This window comes from Vicugna pacos, chromosome 7, assembly GCF_048564905.1.
Source record: "Vicugna pacos chromosome 7, VicPac4, whole genome shotgun sequence".
NCBI lineage: Eukaryota > Metazoa > Chordata > Mammalia > Artiodactyla > Camelidae > Vicugna > Vicugna pacos.
In genome coordinates, this window is record NC_132993.1 from 49,665,439 (window position 1) to 49,686,478 (window position 21,040).

General features: G+C 37.3%; 1 protein-coding gene across 9 annotated transcripts in view; it reads right to left on the reverse strand.

Moving 5' to 3' along the window:
* HDAC9 (histone deacetylase 9) overlaps window positions 1-21,040 on the reverse strand; it is a 638,632-nt gene that overhangs the window by 292,887 nt on the left and 324,705 nt on the right. For 5 of the 9 annotated variants that reach the window (XM_006211721.4, XM_031674178.2, XM_031674170.2 and 2 more), the window contains 4 exons: window positions 20,688-20,810; window positions 17,712-17,922; window positions 17,024-17,241; window positions 462-788 (listed from right to left, as the gene is read on the reverse strand). In XM_006211721.4, coding sequence (XP_006211783.1) covers window positions 474-788; window positions 17,024-17,241; window positions 17,712-17,922; window positions 20,688-20,810 — 867 coding nt within the window. In that variant the 3' untranslated portion in view covers window positions 462-473. Of the gene's footprint in view, window positions 1-461; window positions 789-17,023; window positions 17,242-17,711; window positions 17,923-20,687; window positions 20,814-21,040 lie in introns of those variants that run through there. The other 4 variants (XM_072964902.1, XM_015245630.3, XM_072964900.1 and 1 more) reach the window with 2 other exon arrangements.

Here is a 21,040-nt window from a genome sequence, read left to right on the forward strand (position 1 = left end):
AGGAAGGAAAGGGCAGACTACCTTTAACAGTGTTCAAGACTGCAGTATATGATACATTATGTACAACAATGTGACAATTGAATTCTATATATCAAAAAAAATCAAGAACTAATAGAATGTTTCATTGATCAGACTGAGAAACTATATCCAGCAGTCACTGATCTCAACAGATAAACTAAAAACAACAGTGAGTTTGTTTTCCTTGGAAGTAATTGGTGAGGCAGGCTTTGGGATGAATTTAAAGCCTATTAATTACTTGGAATACTTAGGCAGTATAATTTTAGTGTAACAGGTTTTCCTTACCAGTGGAGTCTCAATGAAACCTTGATATCTATATAGAGATCAGTATATAGAAAGCTCTATATATAGATAAATCTGCATTAGTTAGAATCCTTAAACACTAAAATCACATCAGAGATATAAACGGATAGGAAATAATATCCATTTACCAAAACCTGCAATGCGTTTCACATTCAGATAATGACTTTAATTACAAATCCTGGAGCTAAATCTTTGCCTATTACCTGTTGCATAAAAGCAGCCTGCTCCCCAGATTCCATTTCCTGGATCTGAGCATCTTCATCACTGTCCACCGGTTCTTCCTTGACCTTCACAGCCCCAGCTTGTCCCAGTGTGTCATCCACACAAGCACTGCTGTCACTCCTAGTGCTGTTGCCACTAGAGGGCGCTCTGTCTTCCTGCATCGCCTGGTCCCCCTGAAGCTCTTCCTCCGCTTCCTCGAGATGACTGCCTGGTTGCTTCAGTTGTTCAATAGATTTCGAAAGCAGCTAGAAGAGAGTGTTCAGGGGTTCAAAATTCAGTAGTTCTTGGTGGTAACACAGAAGCAATATATACTTTGATTTCTTAAGACTTCAGTACACTCTGATTTCTAAACTCTGAACATCAGTTTCAGAATGAATTTGGATGCAACAAATTTCCTGAGTAGTACTAAATCTGAAGCAGCCCCATCATTTCCGTATTATATTAAGTGGTTTCTTTTGAACAGATCACTCTTCAACATATTTATAAAGTGGCAGGAAAAGAGGTAAATAATAAATTTTTTTTCTGTGGAAATCATGAAACTTTCACAAGGACAGGTTGTATTAAGTGTATTTAATTCAAATAAACCTGAGAATACTTTTTCCGAAAGGAGAAAATGTAACGGAAATAATAGAAAGATGATGAGAAACTTCCACAACCTCATTTTCAACAAATGGCAACCAGTTTAAAAGACAGAAGCACAAATGCTAAGAGTCCTTCTTGTCTATCTAATTTTACTATACTTAGTCAAATGATAAAATGCCTTCTTATATATACTTCTCAAACATGGAAATACTGATACTGAAATCCTGAACTTTAAAAAGATGTGGAATTAAAAAAAAATGACAGCACTAAAAAGTGCTTTATGAACATTACCAAATGGAAATTAAATAATAGGCAAGAAATGAGGAATTATTTTTTAATTTGAAAATTGTTATTTAGACCTTTTATTTTGTAAATTAAATCATACTTAATCCAGAAATGTATGATTATAACTTAAAAAGCTAACTGACAACACACCTAACTTAAACAATAGCAAAATGCCCTAGTATAAAAGCTTGATATACGGGGAAAAATTCTCAGGATGCTTCCGTCTTACATAGGCCTTTTGTTTTATTTGACAATGACTCTATTGGCTGATCACCTGCAGATCTTATACTGTGTTTTCATGAGTGGTTAGAATTCTCTGCTGAGTCGGTGCCCAGGTAAGCAACGCGTCAATTACTGTAATGAGAAGCCTAGTTAGAACACCACCACAAAAACAATTAACAGGCTTTTCTATGAAAAATTCAAGTGTACCTCCCACTTACACCTAACTATGTTTTCAAAACTAAACACACACTTTAGAGTTAAAATACGTAAGTACTCAAACTCCAAAGGGTGCTCTACCTTCTTTAGGGTAATAGACTTTCCTCCAGTCCTCACAACCTCACATGGCCCTGCATGTGCTGATAAAGCCCTTCAATTTCACTGTAGTAAAGTTATATTGGGAGTTTTCATTCATTTGTTCTGCAAGTTATTTGTTGAGTGCCAACTAAGTTCCAGATGCCATGCTAAACACTGGGAAAACGGCCATTGCTCTGCCCTCATGGAGCTTATAATATAGGGTGATAGAAAGGCACCAAAGAGACAAACTTATTCTTCTAAGTGTGGTAAACGAGAAAGAAACACAGGGTGTTATAAGAATACATACCAGCTGGCACAGGAGTGGAAGTGTGGATTGTTACAGGAGGTCTCACTGAGGAGGTGCTATGTTTAGGCTGAGCCGTGAAAGATGAAGGAAAGGAGTAGTTACATGTGTGTGAGGAGTGGAAATCAGGGGAGGGAGCATTTCTGGCAGAAGGCACAGTGTGTGGACTGGAAAAGGAGCTCAGTGCATTGGAACAACTGGGTGACCAGTGAGGTTTGAGCACAGGAATCTTGACAGGGAGAGAAAGCTGGAAGACGATTTTGGAGAGAGTGACACAGTGTGTAATATATTTGCAAATAAGATTCAAGAGAAATAAAAATATAACTTAAAATAAACCCTATAAAAGACCTAAGCATCACCAATCCTAAATTAGACATGATCAAGCCAAAGAGAATATGTACTATCACAATTCATAGCAAAATAAAGAAGATAAATCTAAATATTAATTTCCTTTGTGCCTACAGTCTAACGTCTATGCTACTGTGGAATCAGCATAAAGAAGAATATTCATCCCTCCAGGGTTTACATGTCTTTAAGTACTTTTTAGGAAGCTATTTGTAGGACTTTTGTACCAACTGTGAAAGCTAATCAGCCCTTCATCTTAAATACACAATACTCTGTTACGTATTTAAGACACTGTTGAGATTTTTGGAGAAAAGAGACAATGTGATATTCCTGAACTTTGATGACACAACTGTAGAATTCCATTTAAATGGCTGTTAGAAAAATAACCTGTAACACCACAGAAAACAAGCAGGGGTTTAATTGAAAAGCCCCAGATTTGGCTGGGACACCAGGGATAAGAACCTTGGGTGACAAACACCCAGTCATTCTTTAGAGAGAGAGAGAGAGAGAATCAGCCAGGCCTGCAACCCTTACCTCCATCACTCACCTAAGATGACATAACAGAGCAGGTTAGAAGATACTGTGGGCAAAAGAGGTTTACTTAGAAAAGGTGATTAGTCAGGTGGAGCAGGCTGCAAGAGGAGCCCCTCAGAGAGACTATCTGCAAGAGGATTGCTGACATTCATCTCCTGGATGGATGCTTGCCGAGCTGTAGAAAATCTCCCTCTCACTACCAAATCGTAGCTGGAAAAGTTCACAGGAGCTGGCTCATCAGGCCTGGTGGGCCAAGGATACTTGTGAGTCAAACAGACACCTCTGAGGTGAGGCGGTCAAAAGATCCTGCCCCTAAGAGCCTCTGTGAGGACAAGAGAAAAAAATGATATGGGATTGTGGCCACAGGACAGGAACTAAGAGCCATTCATGAAAGGTCAGAAGCCAGAGAGCACAAGACCAGTGTCCAGGAAATGCTGTGTCAAAAGTTCCTGCTTCCTGGGGGGTGACTCTGCATGTTTCTGGATGTTTGACTACAGGGACTATTAATAACCAAGAGGAAGCTACAGATACCACCTGCTGAGTAAAAAGACTTTTCTGTTGCTATTTCTCTCTTCAGTTTTAGCTCCAATGTGGCCTCGAAGTCCCATGACCTTCTAACTTCCAATGGTCTTGTCCTTCACTCTACCTCAGCTCCCAAGGTCATGATCATACCATAGACCCGGTCTTTATTGGTAACTGTACACTCTCCTAAATCTCAATTTCAAACATCATTTCTTTCGTCTGGCTCATTGTTAGAATATACTGACCCAACCATTCCTCAACTCCAGAGGGTGTCCCAAGCTATGGCACCTACCACATGCTCACTGCCCATCACCCCATCACCCTTGTTCCCCTGTTTCCCTCCTTGCTGGATGAGGTTCCATTCTCCATCATTAAAAATCACTCCCTTATTATTATCTTCAATTCCCCTGACCTTTCAACATGGGTTTTCCTGTACAAGTAAGACTTCTAACCTGGGTTCATACTATATCTCTGCCAAACCCAAGCAGCTGAATAAGCCAGGAAACAAATAAACAAATTACAATCATGCTGAGTGTTTCTCTTCACAATCATAACCCTCAAATGAGCCCTCAGTGCTGCCTGGAAATCCTACGACATTTCTCTAGTTAATTTACTCCCCATCTCTCAATGACCATTTCAAATTACCTCCTCTCCTCGAACCTCCCGTATCCAGACCTTTTCCTCACTCTTGCTACCTTTGCTTCTTGTTTCAGTAAGTGAATAGCAGCATCAGCAGAGAAACTTAGCATCCTGCCACCAAGATGCCCCACTCATCCTTCCTCCTTTACAGTGAAAGAAAGGTCTGCACCCCTATCTTAGTCAACCCTCGGCTTAATGCCCGGGATCCTGTCCACTCCTGTTGTCCACTCTGCCTCCATCACTCATGTTCCATCTCTGGTGTACAAGTTTCACTTGTATACATTCAGTCGTATCATTTGTCTTAAATAAAACCTCCCTTGAAGCCGCCCACGCCCCCCCTCAAAAAAAAAAAACATGATGTACCTTCCTTCACAGTAAAACTCCTTGAGTTACTCTCTTCATTGTCTTCGTTTTTCTTTTCTCATTCTCCTTAGAATTCATGCCAACTAGTCTTTCATCCACACTTCTGACTGAAGTCTCTCTTGTTAAAGTCAATAATGACTGCTTAAATAACAAGTCCACTGGCAATTGAAATAGGATATTAACAGTGCAGCTGGGATGAAGCATTTTAGAAGAGAAAACATGACAAAATCATAGCATCTTTGAAAGTGAGATTGATATTACTGGTGTTGGTGCAGCCGAAGACGAGACAAGATGTATGTTAATTCACTGAAATATAATTTCCCATAGATAGCAAATATGTCAAAGAGAATATTTAATACTGACAAAATACTGAGTGTTTACATAATCATAGGCACATTTTAACAGAAAAACTTTAACAGAAAATCTGACCTATGAAGTGTATTTCTGAGGTCACTGGAGTGCCCAGAAGTCACATTATTTAGTCCACGAATCAAATTTGGTCAGTGTTTGCAACTCCCTGACATAGATAGGCACAGGAAGGTGTGTATAACAATTTCCTGTGCGTAATTCAGAAGCAAGGCCGTCTGGTCCAGCTCCTCTGGCTTCCTCTACCCCTCTGCTGTACTACAGGGACATGAGGGGGGAAATGCCAGGGTGGAGAATGCTGTGATAACTGGATGAGAAGGCTAGATGGCAGAATGATCTTCTTCCAAGGGCAGAAGTCCTCAATGGTTTGTAGAAGAAATGTTTCTTGACACAAAACGCTAACTTATGAGTGGAGACCATACAGATATAAGTGTTAGAGTTGTAAACTTTCTAATAACATTCTTCAAACCCTTATTTTAGTAGAGAAGGAATTTCATGCCCAAGAAAAAGCCAAGTTATCCCCAGAAAAGACTAGGCACCTAGAATTTGTATTCTTGGCCACCTGGCACTCTCCTCTGAAACAGCTGAATTCTGATGGCAACTGAAGTCATACAAACAATTCCAGTTCACCACTTCTGGACTAAAATGTGCTCTCTGTAAAGTTTCAAAAAATACAAAAGAAATAAATGGGATCTCCTAGAGATGGTTTTGCAAATTATAAATGTAGAGAGGCAGTCAATCTACACTACTTATTTTATTTTTGGTATTTCTCTCAAGCTGTTTTTGCTTAACCAATCAAAATTTGCCAGAGTGGAAAAAAACAGCAATTAACATTAAGGAAATTTACAAACTGAAATCACAAAAAACCTGCCTGCCAGGTTTGACTTATTTCAGATTTTTAAAATGAAAAGTTACTTGGTGTTATTGGTAAGTTTCTATTTACTAGGCGATCCAGTGTTCAGACTATGTGGTGTTCTATGTGATTTTGAACTACAAGTATGACCACTGCAAGAAGCTAGGGTCTAAGCCTTTTCTAATGTGCACTGCTGCTGAGTGGCCCCAGCTGCAGGGAGCAGCTGTCTGCTTACTCTCAGTGGGGTGGCAGGGTCTCTCTTTGGTTGAACATCTGGAGGTGATGCCCCAGCAAAGTTGAGCTGTGGCCTTGCTGGCTAGAAAACACAAGAAGAAACATCTGTGTGACAGATAAGTGTGCGAGCCCGTGTGAATCTCAGCTGAGGCCCCATCTGTAAAACACACTGGGTGTCACTCATCAGACACCAGGTGAGTTACTCTGCTGGGGAACCCAGCTGAGATGAAGAAGACAATGGCTGAGCGGCTCTCCTGCCTCTTTTATCTGTGCTCCTCCTCGTCAGTCAGTGCGTCTCCACATGCTCCTTGCTACTATGGAGCAACTGTACTGAACACTACGAATGTCACCAGCAGTCCATGACCACACTGAGTTTGTAGCACACACACACTTATACACACTCCTACACATATTCCATAGGCTGGACAGCATAACAATTTATCCAAATTTTTAACATCTTCATATATCACAACTCGACCCTTCAATTCTCGTCAATCCCTGCTAGGGTCATAACCATAGCAAGTCTGTAATTTCAGTGTTTTATATTCCATGCTGAACACCATATATTCTATTGGCAAATGGTGTAAAATTCATTAAATAATATTTAAAGGCTGTACTGCTAATCTTTAGACATGAACCCATTATGTCCAACTCTGAGTAAGTTACACTGTTTGATAAAAGTCCAGAAGCCACGATAAGCATGGTGCTTTTGGATAAAATTTCTTTAAATTCTCTATTTTTAACTTTAGCCACAGAAATCCTTCATATCCTCACAAATATCTTCAGATATTGAATGTCAAACTATGAACAGGAGCCTGTAAGGGGCAAATCTGTTTCTGATAGATATCTGATTTTCTGAAATTGTCAACAAACCATTCAGCACAAGTGTTTGAATATAATTATTAAACTATGCAAAATGACCTTCAACCCAACTCATCACGTTTTTATTTTGTCTCAGATTTTAAGACACCTTTTACTTGGGGAATGGCAATAGTACAAGTTCTTTCTTTTTTTTCCCCCCTTTTCTTTTAAATAAATGTAAAATTCTTCTTTTGAAAAATAAAACCTTCCCCTTAAGCTCCAAGGAAACTAGATTTTAAAATAATGATAAAATTCTGTCTCAATTCACAAATAGATTAGGTATGTACCAACTGTTCTCAAAAACAACACGCAGAGCTTGGAGGGCTTTCAAACTGAGAGGTCTGCTTAGAGAAGAACTCTGACTCAAGCCAAAATACTACATGTCACTTTGCTTCTGTGCATTTTAGGGAAATAATCAGAAGAATGAAAACTGAATAACAAGAGAGAAAGATTTTGTAAGTATTGGTACAGTATTCACATAAATTAAAAGTCTAAACTGAAAAACAATCTTTCTTGCCAATATTGAAGAGATATAAAATTAATCTAGGGACTGAATGAATTCTTAATAACATGTTTATTTGTATAATTCTAAATGATTGTCCAAAACAATGCCTGCAATTAAAATATCCTTTCTCTGGCTCTCAAAACATCCTAATATTCCAGTAACTTAAAATTAAGTGTGCATTTATGGAAAGGAGACTGAAAATTTCCTCCCCCCAGCTAATTTTAGAAAGTTTCCTATTCTTTCACTCACGCAACAGATTTTTACTGAGCATGTACTCTATGCCAGGACCTGAGATGAGAGTGGTCAGTTAGGCAAGATCTAGTCTCTCAGTGCAAAAAACAGAAAATAAACAACTGAAGAGTGGAACTTAACCTGATGGGGGAAAATGGGGTAGGAGTGAATGACTGTGTGTAAGTTGGATGGGTGAGGAAGGCCGCTCTAAAGAGGTGAGGTTTGAGCCTGAGACATACTCCAATACCAAGATCGAGTCATGAGAAGACTCAGAGGTTGAACATTCCACAGAGAACCGTGACTAGCAGTTCATTCAAGGAGATAGAATGAGATTCCCCATAGACTGGAGAGAAGGCCAATGTGGTGGGAACTCAGCAGCTAAGGGAAGGGAGTAGGGAATAAGGTCAGTGAGGGGGACAAGGGCCTTGTGGGCCACGTAAAGATATTAGAAGATTTTATCCTACAAACAATAAGGTAAGGAGCAACTAGGGAGTTTCAAGCAAGCCCTTGACATGATTTGATTTGCATTTGCAAATAATGGCTCTGGCTTTGGATTTAGGTGGGCAAAAGTGGAAACAAGGAAGATTAACCTTTCAGAACATAAAATCCTCAGAAGAGAGTGTAACAAGAACTGTTAGGGGTTTTCCTTAACTAGAATTCAGATGAGCTATTTTTCCTGCTTTTATAGCACTATGTAATTTTATGTCCTTTTATATTACATAATAGGATTTCCCCCTGATAATCTCCTTTCCAATCTTCAGTTGACAGTACACTTTCTTTTAAAGTTTTTTTTTCTTCCCTCCTTAAGGGTAATGAATAGCAGCACAGAGAGGAAAGGCATGCTTATTTTCTTTGCTACCTCTTGGTGATTTTGGACTGTGTCTCAGAATAGACGATCTCAAAGCCAGCAGCTTCTGATCACTTGACTTGTAAACATCCCCCTTTCTCCCTATCGCTCAATCCCTTGCTCTGTAAACTGGACAGCAGTGCAAGCCCTACTTAAGATGGACAACCAAGAGGAAAGCCCAGACAGTAACTGACACATGAAAAGGAGGGCCCAGCGTAGCCAGGCTTTTCAATTGTTCAGATGGTGCCAGAAATCCAGGGTTGTATTTGAAATGTTTCTATTTTTAAAGGTTGACCAATAATTTGAATGCTTTTTAGGAGGCCAGGCAGGCCAAAGACATCAGTTCAATGGAATGGATCCTCCATAGACTGTTAGCTTGTGACCTCTGCAAATAATCCCTTACATCTCTTCTTACTTAAACATCCTATGGTTTAGATCATTTAGGGCCGATGTCTAGATGCTCTTAAAACACACCATCCTTCATATTTGTGATTTGTTTTTATGCTCCCTACATGGCCAAAAATTCAACTGCTTTGCCGGAGGCTGGAGGTAGGAGTATGGACTGAGGTACAAAGTAGAAACACAAGGGCATTTTGGAAGTTGAGGGAACTGTTCTATATTTTGATTGTGGTAATTATAAGACGATACGCATTTGACAAAACTCACTGAACTGCACAGCAAAAGGGATAAATTTTACAGTGTGTAAATTACATGTCAATAAAAAATTCAATAACAAACCATAATATTGTTCCAAAGAGAAAACAAGGTCGACTTCATGATGAATACAAAGATGCAAGGGAGAGCTTGAACAAAATTTAGTTAGTTTACAATGAAGTAGCCTGATGAGGCAAGTGAAAAATGTATGTCTTAGAAATACTGGCGCACTTCCAGACAACCATTTTCATTAGTAAAATAAGGAAAATAGAACCCTTAGTGCTATATAAGAATATAAGTACTGTGTTAAATTGCAAGATTTCTTATCTTATTTATAAAGCACTTTCAGTACACCTTCTCATGAAATTTTCACTATAAACCTCTAAAATTTGCAGATTAGAGTATTAATGTACAAAGAAGCTTGAGACTAACCAAAGTTGCAAAACAAATAAATAACTGGGCAGGACATCAGGATCTCCTCTTGGAAAGGCTACCCAGCATCCTAGATTTTGCAATCAAGATGAGTTATGCATTCTGTAGGACTGTCTTTGATTGGCATTATCTATTTGCAGGTCTCCGAGCCATTCAAGGCAAAAAAAAAAAAAAAAGCCTTCTTTATTTTCATTTCCAGGATACAACATAATAGTTGCTAGTGAATCTTTGTGGAATGTCATCAATTATTCTGTGCTGGGAAATGATTTTTCAGAAGTGAGTTTTTACTGCTGGTTGATGTAACTAAGTTGATAGCAAGAGAGTAACTGTGTATTTAGTGCATGGGAGCACAGACCTAGATGCAACTCTGCCTGGAGGAATGGGAAAACTCCAGACTATATGATATTTCAGGGTCACTATAATCCCTCAGATTTCATAAATATTTGGAGAAAGAGCAGAAAGATATAGAGGAAGAAAATCCTAATAATCAGGAACTTAAAAGCAACCAAAATCTGTGACAAAGAGACTGCTATACATTGGTGGCTTTCATATCTACAAATCACTTAGCTATATTAAAAATTCCTTAGCAAGACTTAATTATTTCATTCTGTCAAATGAAACTATTTGTCAAGGTTGGGAAACAACCAAATTATTTAGCTTCCCTCTCCCTTTGAACTCCTGGAATCGACATCAGTCAAACCACTCACATGGTCTAATTCCCCAGATATTTTTCTTTCCTCTATTTTCTTACCTCAGAGTCATGTCCAACTATTGTTTTTCTCATTCAATAAAAGCGTCTCTGACTAGATTAACAGTGCAGAGTGAAAAGGAAAGGTCGAGGTCCTTCCCTTGGTCTTCAAGTTATGAAAGCAGCACTGGGAACATTTATGAATGTTACACATTAATCCACTGAAATGGTCATTTAGTTTCTTTTCCAAACACAGGATTTCATCACATCTAATAATAAAGCAACAAGCCATTTTCTGTGTATTATAAACCATCGACTTGTAATTATATAGTGAAATGCTTCTATGTGAATTCTCTGTGATGATGTAAGCCAGTACTACAGCACAAGTGGGTTTTTTTTTGAAGCCCAGTACATACCTACAAGGATCTATTTACATTGGGCTAATCATGTCAAATAGCATCTATTTCAGGGTAGAGTCAAAGTTTCTTTTATAAACCTCTATAGATAGATAAATAATCTAGGAGGCTTTTTACTGTTATAAAATTAAGACTGCCTTTCAATGCCCGCTAAAGTTTTTGGACATACTATCCATCTAATGGGCAAAATGTAATCCTAAATTGGTGATTAAAGACTCTGCATGGAAACAAGCTGTCAAATGGATAGAGAGAAATTAAACCTGACAACAGTAATGCCTACTTTCCTAAATGAAAGCCCAGTTCAAGTTTCTACTCATCCATTTTTCAAAACTTAAAACAAGGTATTTTCCAACCACCCAGAGATGAGATGCCAACATTTGCATTTCAGTTGAGCTTGATGAAGTCAGTTGACTTTCAGCTTCAGGCTTGCTCAGAACTCCTGTGAGAAGATGTTTACCCTATCTAAAAAAATACGGCAGTGTTACAACACAGGAGAAAAGAACAAAGGGTGGCCTGGCTATAGCTAGCTCTGGCTTGCTGCACCCACACTGCACCGCTGGAAAGCCTTATAATCCAAAGGATATCTGAAAGTCCCACCACTGGGTCCACATAAAAAGATTTCCAAGGGAGTAACTGGATGGAGGGCAATGTGTGGAGAGGTGGGAAGCAAGGTCAGGAAATGGGATTTCCTCATCCTGGCAAATCCAAACCAATACTAAAAAGGTAGGATGATCCTTCTTCTTTTTTTGTTTGTCCTGTTTTAAATTGTAACTTTTCTACTTTTTGGCAAAAATAAAATTAGGAAAATCTTGTCTCCTGCTTGGTGATAAAAACAACACTGAAATCATAAGCATAAGTTTAGGTGAAGACAGACTTTTAGGTCACACAACCATCCTATGTTGGAATCCCAGCTCTGTCAGCTGCTAGCCCGGTCACTTTGGTCAACTTACTTACGCCCTTTAAAATTCACTTTCTTGAGAGCGAGCAACAAAAAAGTGAGTTGTTAAGTTTGAGGGGATGATACACATAAAAAAGCTAGCGTGATGTCTCAGCTCAGGATAGATTTTACATATAAAGGGGAGCTGGCATTATTTAAATGATCCTATCCCTAAGGTTCCCATGAAGAAAGTGCTGGAAAGATGAATGCTGCGAAAAAGATGTGGAGGGAAAGATACAACAGGAAAAACAGGTGCAGCAAAACCCCCAGAAATTTGTAACCAAAAAAAAATGGTCCTCATCTAATTATTCTTAAATTTTTAATCTTCTTACAAGTAAGCTGTGGGTAGAATTACCTTTATTAAAATAAACTAATATGAAGTGTGATTTTAAAAAGCGTAAACTTTTTAGACTGCACACATCTGTATAATTGTTGTTCTTTAAATTAATCTCCTTGGGAAAATATACACTTTGCTCAACAGTGCACAAAACAGTTGCATTTTAGAGCTGCCTTCAGGGATACTTTATAAAGAAAAAAATACACACATGCACTCACACACGCACACATGCACACATGCACACACGCATGCTATGTCTGTATTGACCACAGGCATGAAAGAATATTCTCCCCGGGTTGCTGTGGATGGATAACTGGGGACAAGGAGTAGGTATGAATCATGAGGGGTTATAGAGAAAAATGTAACATTTATGTTAGAAAATTATGTCAAGAATACAATAGATACTACTCAAAGGGTCAAATTCTCTTTCAAAAAGTGATGAAAGCTCTCCATTTGCTCCACGCCAGCATTTGAGCTTAATTATATTCATGCCTTGCTTGTCAGACATAATATTTACCTGTTTTACTAAGGGCAACGCAGGACATCTGCTCGGCCTCCCCTCTACTGGTCTTGTCTAAGATATATTTTTATTATGATAAAATAGCACTCACGTCAAAATGCCTAAGTACCATAGTCATAAATATATAATAAATACTTATATCCAGAGTGAACCTTGACATATATAAGATATCATCTCATGATTAATGTGGGTTTTTTAAAAACTGTTGGCTGATATTCAGTCATAGGAATGCATAAGATATTTATCACATAGCATTTTACAAAGAAAGAAAGAAAGTGGGGGTGTGCGGTGGGGGGAGAGAAGAAGGAGGGAGGGGCAAAGATATAAAAAGGACAAAATAACCCTGAGGGAAACTAAACAAGTCTCACGTTTAATTTCCTCAAAGAAAACAATTTCCTTCCTCATGCCCCTGTCTTTATACTTAACACAATAATGCTCTTTCCCGGAATATTTCAGTCCCCCTGCTCCCCATTCGGTAAGCTCCATGAGGATACTGAATGTTGTTTTCTTAGTGCCTAAAATAGTGTCCAGTATCAATTAAGATTCAGTAATGGTAATGATTTGCTCAACAGATACATACACAGATTGGTATTTCATTTAGATGAGTACTGAATGAATAAATAATTTTCTTAAAATTTCTTCTCTTCATGGAATGAATATGAGCAACATAAGTATTAGAAAAGTTTTTAAAATTCTAGTTAAAATAGAACCAACTAGGCATCCATCAATGCTATTCTATTAATACCACAACTGAGAAATAATTCAAAGAATAATGTCTGGGAAGAGAGCAGAGAGCTGTCAAATTATCTCACAACAAAAATGGCTGAAGATACTTTGGAAATTTTCTGTATATTACTCAGGAAGTAATGTGACTAGAGATTTGCCCTTCTATTAATTAGGCAGTGGTCAGAACACTACTTCAAAAATCATAAAAATGTCCAACTAACTGCGGTATTTTGTTTTCATCAACCATAGTTTTACTTTGCCAGAAATCTGTGGCAATAGTTAAACTTGAAAATGGCTCAGAAGAAAACTACCACTACCCTCCTATTTTTTTGTTTGCTATTTTTATTTATTAGGAAAATTCTATTTTAGAAACCATTTTGCTCTTTCAGTAAAAAAAAACAAAAGATACTGGCAAAAGCAACAGTCTCCTTTTGATGCTAGTATTAAAAACTCTTGTTTTTTGAAAAAGGCTCATAGGTCATCATTGCATGAATGTACCATATATTAGCAATATAAATTGTTTAAATGCATTTCTGAATTTTTTAAATGTCTCAAAAAAAAAAAAAACCAAAAGAACAAATGTTGTAAGCCACGATTTTCTTACGGTTAAGCTTCTCAAAATGCTTTCAGTGAAAATAAAATATACAAACTGATAAGCAGAGATAAATCCTTCTGTTTTCCAGTTTTCTAGCTCGCCCCATTATCTACTGGTAGATACAGCAATACAAATACTATATAAACCCATTCCAGGGATACTTCTGCTAAGCTATTAAGCACCTACAACATAATTATATGAGGCTTAAAATCTTATGATACACAAAATTTCCCACGTAAAGTCATTAAAGTATCAGGCAACAGGTAGGTAAATTGCTCAGTATGACTGATAACAAGCATGAATGACTACTTTCATAAATGCATTCAAATAATAGCAAGATATGAGAAAGTCTTTAAAATGTAATGTCAATCACTGTATAACCTGTGTTCTGAAAAGGATAGGTTTGCTTCCAATCTTCTAAAGATTATCAGCAATTCAAATAAATCATTAAAAATTTCATACCAGGAAGGCCAATCATATTTAATATGATGTAAATTTAGAGATAAACCTACTTTTTTTGTTCCCTACTCCATTTTTGCTCCCCTAAATTTCTCAAAAAATGAACCATTAAGAAATGTCAAGGAAAACATATTTTAAAATATGTCATTTGCACACCTATGTCTTCGTGCGTGCCTGTATTTCCTGCTATGATAAATAACTCGAAAGTAAGGACCATGTTTTTATGGAGCCAACTATTTGGCTCCAGTTTGAATGGATTCAATAAAAGTTCATCCATGATAATAGGGAAAAATGACAAATTAAAGTTTCTCTGGTTAATTCTCATTAATGGTTATTTTAAATGATTATAGTACATGTAAATATATTATCATACAGAAACTTGCTGTCTTTTGGCATCTAAGTTATGGCCCTCACCTAATGTGAAATACACATTTTCATTACTCATGGGGAAAGGTGAACAGCAGCAATTCATTTATTAAAGGTTCTATTGTGAATACCTTAAAATAGGACGGACTTCAATATTTATCTAATAAGATCCTTCTCTATTCCCTAAGACAATTGAGGGCAGGTGAAATATTTTCAATGTCTGGAGAATACCCAGTGTACATATGCCATCTTGATTAAACATATGGAATATATACTTGGAGAAAAGCCAACTGGAGACCTGCTTGAGTAATCTAAACACCCAAGTTGAGAGAGGTTAATACATAAAGATCAGCCTTGCACTTTGAAGTTTTCTGGGCTTCATTTTGCCTAATTAAGACAAGATTTAATAATCAAACCACTGTACAAACATGTACCTAAAAGTATAAGTTTGTTTCTAATTTTGGGAAGAATTCTTAACAGATTCCAAGGAATCAGCTCCACATGGGAGAAGGTCTCTGATAAGATTTGCTTTTCTCATTGCTAAAATGCAAATGCCTGCTTTCCATCTTAGTTTCTTCCACATGACTGAGGTTAGCATCTGCCTGTCAAAGTCTCGAGTGTGATACTAAAATACAAAGATTCTGCTATTAGCATACCACCTGAGTCTGAAGCAGTGGCAACTTGAGGTCATAAAAATGGGTTCCAAAATATTCTTAAAGTATTCATAGAAATCATCTGCAGATGATGATTTCAAAGGGATCAATTTACTTATAATAGAATATACACATCCCTATATTTCTAGGAAACAGAACTGAGTAGCAGAAAGTATACCTACAATCCAATACTATTTTTATAAATGAACCTAATTCCAAATCAAAATATTATGAGGTGAAAAGTAGAATTCCCAGTCATTCCTTTCACGCTGGACAATGTTCTAAGAATATCTGGTAGCTTTAAGCAGTGTTGAGATACCACAAAACAAACAAACCAACCTAACTCTACCATACCATAGCAAATAAATGCAGAGCGTCATTCAGGTCAAGGAGCAATATGTCATCATACAAGAAGAAAGGTGGGTGTTCTCTGGAAAGATTGCCTTCACACAAAATAATTTGATAAATTTAGAGAAATGCTGTAGCAATAAAATTCATCTGATATAGAGTCTGAAAAACAGTGAAATACGGTCTGCAGTATAGCAAACGATGACAGGAGAGGCAGTTGGCACTGCCGACCACCCCTTCTCATCCCCCCGTATCATCTTAGAAAGTTGCAAAGAGTTGGGCTAGAGAATTCCTGTTCAGTACTGCGGTCTTTGGCCCATGCTCCCTTCATGGCTCTGCCGTGTTAAGATGGAGGCCAAAGAGAGAAAATCTCTAACCCCACCTGCAATAAGGTGAGCACGTGATAAAGACCCCTTCTTTTGCTATTGTAAAGATGTTTAGACCATTGCCAATGAGGTTTTGTTCATATCAGTCAATAAGGCATTTAAATACTAAGCAAATTTTTAGCTATCCATTTATCAGTAAATGGGACATTGTTGCTCAATATAATGCCTCTAGAAGACATCTGTAGGTGATACAACAAAAGAGAATGGATAGAATTTTGAAATTCAGGACCTTAACATTTTCCAGGAATGAGAGGATTCTGCTTTGTAAGCCTCCCATAGCAGAAAGTAGTGGCAAAACTGTCCAGACCAGTTTTGCTTACAAATTGATTAAAAATGCTTTACTGGCCTGTCTGACACCATTATATGGCAATGACTGTTTCTTTGTGGTTGCCTCAGCAGGAGAGCTCCCAAGGATGTGGTGTGATACAGGCATTCGCTGTCCATTTCAGCCACAATAAGGCTGCCAGAAAGAAACTACCACCAGTTTCTGAGAAACTGCTTCAAACACTGTTTGGAATGAAGTAGGGCATATGAAAAATAAATATAACGTGAATACATACAAGTTGCTGAGAAATACCTAACCGGCTGACCCTGTCATATCTGCCAGCACCTGTGCAAACTTTTTGAAATGTCAATCCACCACATTCAACTCTGTCTCAAACCTTTATTGCAATAACAAAAAATGAGGCTCTGAACACATATGCCTGTATGTGCTTATATATTAAAATATGTACCCAATCATAGAAGGCTTTCTAATCTAGGGACTCAATTTTGCTACAAATGTCCTGTGCACGTAATGAGAGTGAAAACAGTGATAATGTGATGGTGTCCTTGAGCCGGGACAGCAAGCCAGGAGGGCAATCTCCTTTTGACTCTGATGCATACCAACATTCTCTCCTGCATGCCCACGTCAGTGACGAGAACCCTGGTTCCCATACCAGTGATTACGACACTGTGACTCGGCTTGGGGACTTACTTTGTTCATATGGATCTGCTGCTGGTATTGCTTCTGCTTCTCCAGGAATTGCTGGTGTTGCTGCTGAATGACCAGCTGAGCCAACGTGCTCTGAGGCAAAGGTGCAGACTGGGTTCGATTCAGGGGTCTGTGACGGGGTAATTTGTGGGTACCTCTAATGCCAGGTGAAATTCTCTCTTTTGTTGCCAACGGAGACTGAGGATGTAAGGGAACTCCACCTGAAAGAAAATATAAATATTATATGTATGTATGTTTGTATGTATGTTATACACACACACACACACACACACACACAGCTTAAGAAAAGACAAGAAGGCACAGAAAATATACCTGGGATAAGTTCTATGACAAGTGCTATACTACTGGGCAAGCATCAGAAGGCTGGGTTGGGTGGGGTGAAGGACTAAGTCCCAAAGCATGGGTCAGACAAGTGTCTGACTAATGACTCACCAGTAGTCCACTCTAGTATGTAGGAAGGTTAAATAAGGTGAGTTGATTTTTTTTTTCCCCTCACGGATCCAGAGAAATAAACAAGGATAACTGCCTTTCCCACAGTACTAGGTATCAGGGAGACCTTTGCATGACACTGTAAATCTTTACTAGGTCTTGAATTACAGAGACTCTACATTGGATTGCTTATAAAAGGAAAGCCCTAAAACCACTTGCAAATGGCACCATCATGACTTACCAGCCACAAGGAGCTTCTGCTGTCGCATTTGTTCCTTCAGTAATAAATGCTGCAGGAGAGCTTGGTGGCTGCTGTTGGGCTTTCCCTCCAAAGTGACATGAGGATGGCTGGAAGATGACGCGATGCTGCCCCCGTACTGCCCGGGCAGAGGGACGCCTGGCCTGAGTGTCTGCGTCTCACACTTCTGTTTTTCTTTGAGTGAATTTGAAGGCTGTGTTGAGAAATAATAAAGACGTTAATCCATTTTCATCCATAAAGGTCATTAGGTCTGTAAATCATTAGATTAGTTTCTTATTCCATAATTTGCCCCCCACTGAAAAAAAAAAAAGAAAAAAAAAAAAACACCTCATCTTACCCAACGGCTGACTAGGGAAAATGGGTAACAGCATGTCTTTTGAACTAAGTGAATTAACAAAGGAGAAACAAAAATAGACCTGAAGCACTGGAGACACGTTAGTACTGGGTATCACTATACTGCACCCCAAATGAAACTTTTTTTAATCTTAAAAATGATGTGCTTTCAGGCTTAATAACTGGGAAGTTTATTTCTAAAATATTTTAATATACTTCTCAAGTAAAAGGTATATTGGAAAAGTAAAATTTATTCCAATTGCTAAACTAATGACCACACAATAGGGATTAAGAAACTGGAGATAAAATGGTCTGTAATTTTAGAGTTTCAAGTAGAAGGAACAATTCACCCTTTCTCTCTATGTTGTCTAATATGTTTACAGAGCTGTGGGTTTTCAGTATTTAATTTTTAAAATAAAATTCTTCAGATAACTCAATGAAAGATCATAGAAAATATGCAGGGTTTGATTTAAACGTGTATTTTATATTAATTCATAACAGATCCCCAAATCTCTAAATATTAAAAATGACACTCCAGATACTTTTGTTTAATAAAATAAACTACAAGTGAAATTAGATATCAAATAAAAAGGCTATTAAGAACTTGAAATATATGATAACACAGTAATAAGGCAATAATAATTATATCAATAGTAATACTGAATGCTCCTATTCAAAGAATTTAATGAATGGTGGTCATTTTAGTATTACAAAAGCAGAAGTCTACTACCTCAAAATTATGTGGCATGTTTCTTTTCAAAACTCATGTTTCATCTTCCAAAATTGCTGTGCACTAGGGAAGCAAAGCAATTTTCAGTGATGGAGAAATTGAAGGACAAAGAGGTAAATGGTTTGTCTTAGTCACACAGCAAGTCAATGTAATGTTTAATCTAGAAGTGATTCCTTCTCCTGGCTTCTTTTCTTAAAATTTCCCACTACTCAGTGGGGAAATAGAATATTAGAGATTGCTTTGCCAAAGCAATGCTCAGCTTGAAAAATTAATTATGATGGCCTCATCCACACCAAAATGGAAGCAAAGAAAAATGAAACTTCAATCCAAACCACATTGGTTTATTCATCCAATGGTACCAAATTGTATTACCATTGAAACATTAAATGGTCTGGCTTTTAGTACTTGGTCCTTTGGGAAAAAAATTCTCCCTGACCACATTAAAAGTGGTGTATGTTTGTGTTAGCTGGTAGGAGTGACTTAAAACATGCAAAAAAGAGTGGAAAGAAAATGTCTATTCACATGTCATAAGTTTTGGTGTTAGTATTTGCTTATCATCAGAAGAGACAGGAAAAAAATAGGAATATAAGAAAATTTTTAATAAGTGAAGGTTCGAAAAATATCATCCATAAATATTTATGTTTTGTTTCATCCCTAAATCCTTTTTTCTTTTCACTAGAATCAATTGTTTACAAATGCTTCATGTGGAATTTCAAGGGCATAGCTGAATTTGGTGTTTTTTTAGCCTTTCTTCTTCAATCCCCAAATATAAAACAACGTCCAAGTTCTGCTTTCTCCTCACTGGTATAAGATTACTGTATCACATAATATAACATTCCACTCTATTAAAAATACCAAACATATCACAATCATAAAATTTATCATTGAAAAATGTCAGTATAGGTGTGCTTGTGCATAAATTAGCATACCATATACAGGTCTTATATTCTCAGAATAAATTAGTCACTGAATGGTCAACTCTTTATAATTTCCTGATGTGGGCATAAAAGATGTGACTTTGACAAGCTGGACTCAGTAGAATACTTGTATCTAAAAACTGGCAAAATTGGTGCCAAGGGTTGAAATAAATTTCTCTTTAAACCAAATGTATCATATGACCTCTGCATAAGTACAATTTAATTTACTAACCTTTCACGGATGAATTATTCTAAGTAAAGTTTACAAATCTCTTATAAGGACTTAAATTTACATTATTTTAGGGAATAGGTACAAAATAATTATTGCCGTCTTCAGCTAGTAGGACAATTACCTCCAAAAGATCCTATTTCAGTTGGCAGGACTTTTAAAGTAATTGATTCATTTTGAATCTCCAGGGAGGAGTTTAATATTGTTCTTAGAGAGGTTTTCCAGATACGTATTCTTCAGTACCACAGAGTCAGTAACCTAAATTCTCAAAATAAAGTCATTCACAAAATAAATCCTTTAAACATTTGCTGCTGTGCTTTAGCAGCTGCACCACTCAGCACTGGCCTGAGCTGAGTCCCAGGTCTGCTTCTTTCGGGGTCTGTTATCTTGGGCTTTTAAGCATTTCAACTCTCAGCTGCTGCTTCTGTAATTTTTGTGGCCTGTAATCTCTGTTTCACGGGATAGTTGTATGGAGCTACCAAAATACTATATCTGGGGAGTGCTTTCTCTTTTTTAAAGTTATAAAGCATTATACAAATGTTCGTTACTAATTTTATGTATTAGGTGACCCAGTATAATTCTTTAATGTGATATTAAATTGAACATCTTTGAACAACTCAGCAAACAGTGAAGGAGAAGTAGACTCTACCAAGTTTCTCTCAAGTCTAAGTATACAACAAATGAATGAGAGTTCCCCTATGGAAAACATCCTTTAGGCTGCTTTGGGCTGTTGCAGTGGAATAACTTACATTGAGCTGGGCTGGCACTGCTGGAAGTCCCAAGGTAATGTTGGGCAAAGAGGGAGAGGTATAAAGACTTAGCAGGTTCATGGAATCTTCGTGAATTAGAATGCGTTGTTGGGAAACCATTTTCTGCTAAAAAAAAAAAAAAGTAAAAGAGGAGTCTCAAACTATTACAATATCACAATTTTTACTGTAATATCTATATTTCAGAAAATAGGTTTATATTACTGTAATCTGTTAAAACATTTAAGAATTTTAATTAAAAATTTATAAGCATTTTATGACTTCTATATCTAAAAGTTATATGTAGCAATTTAAAATTAAAATTTTCTTTATCAGATATATTTATAATATCTGAA